This window comes from Etheostoma spectabile, chromosome 6, assembly GCF_008692095.1.
Source record: "Etheostoma spectabile isolate EspeVRDwgs_2016 chromosome 6, UIUC_Espe_1.0, whole genome shotgun sequence".
NCBI classification, from domain to species: Eukaryota; Metazoa; Chordata; class Actinopteri; order Perciformes; family Percidae; genus Etheostoma; species Etheostoma spectabile.
Genome location: NC_045738.1, coordinates 8,777,459 through 8,779,021, shown reverse-complemented (window position 1 = coordinate 8,779,021; position 1,563 = coordinate 8,777,459). Strand labels below are relative to the sequence as shown.

At 40.9% G+C, this 1,563-nt stretch overlaps 1 protein-coding gene across 1 annotated transcript in view; it reads left to right on the top strand.

The window, feature by feature from the left end:
* cdh17 (cadherin 17, LI cadherin (liver-intestine)) overlaps positions 1 to 1,563 on the top strand; it is a 15,363-nt gene that overhangs the window by 6,958 nt on the left and 6,842 nt on the right. Inside the window, exons 8-10 of the mRNA XM_032519394.1 lie at positions 841 to 1,046; positions 1,157 to 1,288; positions 1,391 to 1,541. Of these exons, the coding sequence (XP_032375285.1) occupies positions 841 to 1,046; positions 1,157 to 1,288; positions 1,391 to 1,541 (489 nt within the window). The remainder of the gene's footprint in view (positions 1 to 840; positions 1,047 to 1,156; positions 1,289 to 1,390; positions 1,542 to 1,563) is intronic.

Here is a 1,563-nt window from a genome sequence, read left to right as displayed (position 1 = left end):
ATGAAAAGAACCTCTGTCCAACTGTTAAGCATGGGGGTGGATTAATTTTTGGGGTTGTATTGCAGCCAGTGGCACAGGGAGAATTTCACGAATAGAAGGAAAAATGGATTCAATAAAATGTCAGCAAATTGTGGACGCCAACTGACGCCATTTTTGAAGTTAAAGAGAGGATGGCTTCTACAAATGGATAATGATCCTAAACACACCTCAACATTCCCGGTGGATTACATCAAGAGGCGTAAACTGAAGGTTTTGCCATGGCCTTCACAATCTCCTGACCTCAACATAATTGAAAATCTATGGATAGACCTTAAAAGAGCAGTGCGTGACAGACAGCCCAGAAATCTCAAAGAACTGGAAGATTTTTGGAAGGAAGAATGGGCGAAGACACCTCAAACAAGAATTGAAAGACTCTTGGCTGGCTACAAGAAGCGTTTCCAATCTGTGATACTTGCCAAAGGGGGCAACTCTGCAGGGTGCCCAAACTTCTGCAGATGCCATTTTTTTGTTTTCAGTTATTTTGAAAGGGTAAATGGTGGAAATAAAATCTAACTTTTTGTGACATATTGTACAAATGTATAATCTGTCATTTGATGTCTTTTGGAGATTTTTCCATCTTTTCTTGGCTTCTTTATGCACATTAATACAATTTTTTACCTGGGGTGCCCAAACTTTTGAGCCCCACTGTATATCTGTTTTTATGGTGGTCCAATGCAACATAATTTCATTCTACACTGAACTTCCTGAAGTGTTTGTTTGGAATGACAATAAAAAAAATCTTGAATCTTGAATCTGTACAATGACTCTAATTGCACCTTTTGTCTTTCTCTGTGGTGTTAGAAATAAGGAGGAGGAATGTAGACCCCTTGGAGGACCCAGACTACACCCTGTCTGTGCGTGTGCAGGACCTGGAAGGAGCGTCGGAGACCTCGCTGAGTGGAAATGCCATAGTGCACATTGTCGTGCAGCAAAACCTGTGGGTCAATCCTGGACCTATAATTGTTAAAGAACACTTAAAGGAAACATATCCATTAGTTATTGCAAAGGTGTGGTGGGATGCCAAATGCAAACATGTTGAAATACACTCACTATACCTATTATGTATACAGTTACTAACCTTCCAACTCTGTCCTCTTTCCTCCCTTTTTGGATTTAGGTCCAGTCTAATGAGCCCAACGCCATCTACACGTTAGTGCAGAAAGAGCGAGAGATGAAATTCCCCTTCCAGATTACAGAAGATGGAGAAATACATCTGACAGATGAGCTGGATAGGGAAGACAAGGACATGGTATACAATACATGCTTACTTGCTCAATACACCTCTTTTATCCCACATAAAAATAACAACATACTTATTAGGGATTATTCTTAAATATGTGTTCTGTTTCAGTACATCCTAGTGGTGTTTGCAGTGGATAGCAATGACAAACAGCTGGATCCCCCCATGGAGATTCAAGTCATAGTGGAGGATCTAAACGACAATGCACCAGTGTGTGCAAATAAGGAGAGTGTGTTTGAGGTGCAGGAGGATGAACCAGTAGGTAAGATGTGTGTGTGTGTGTG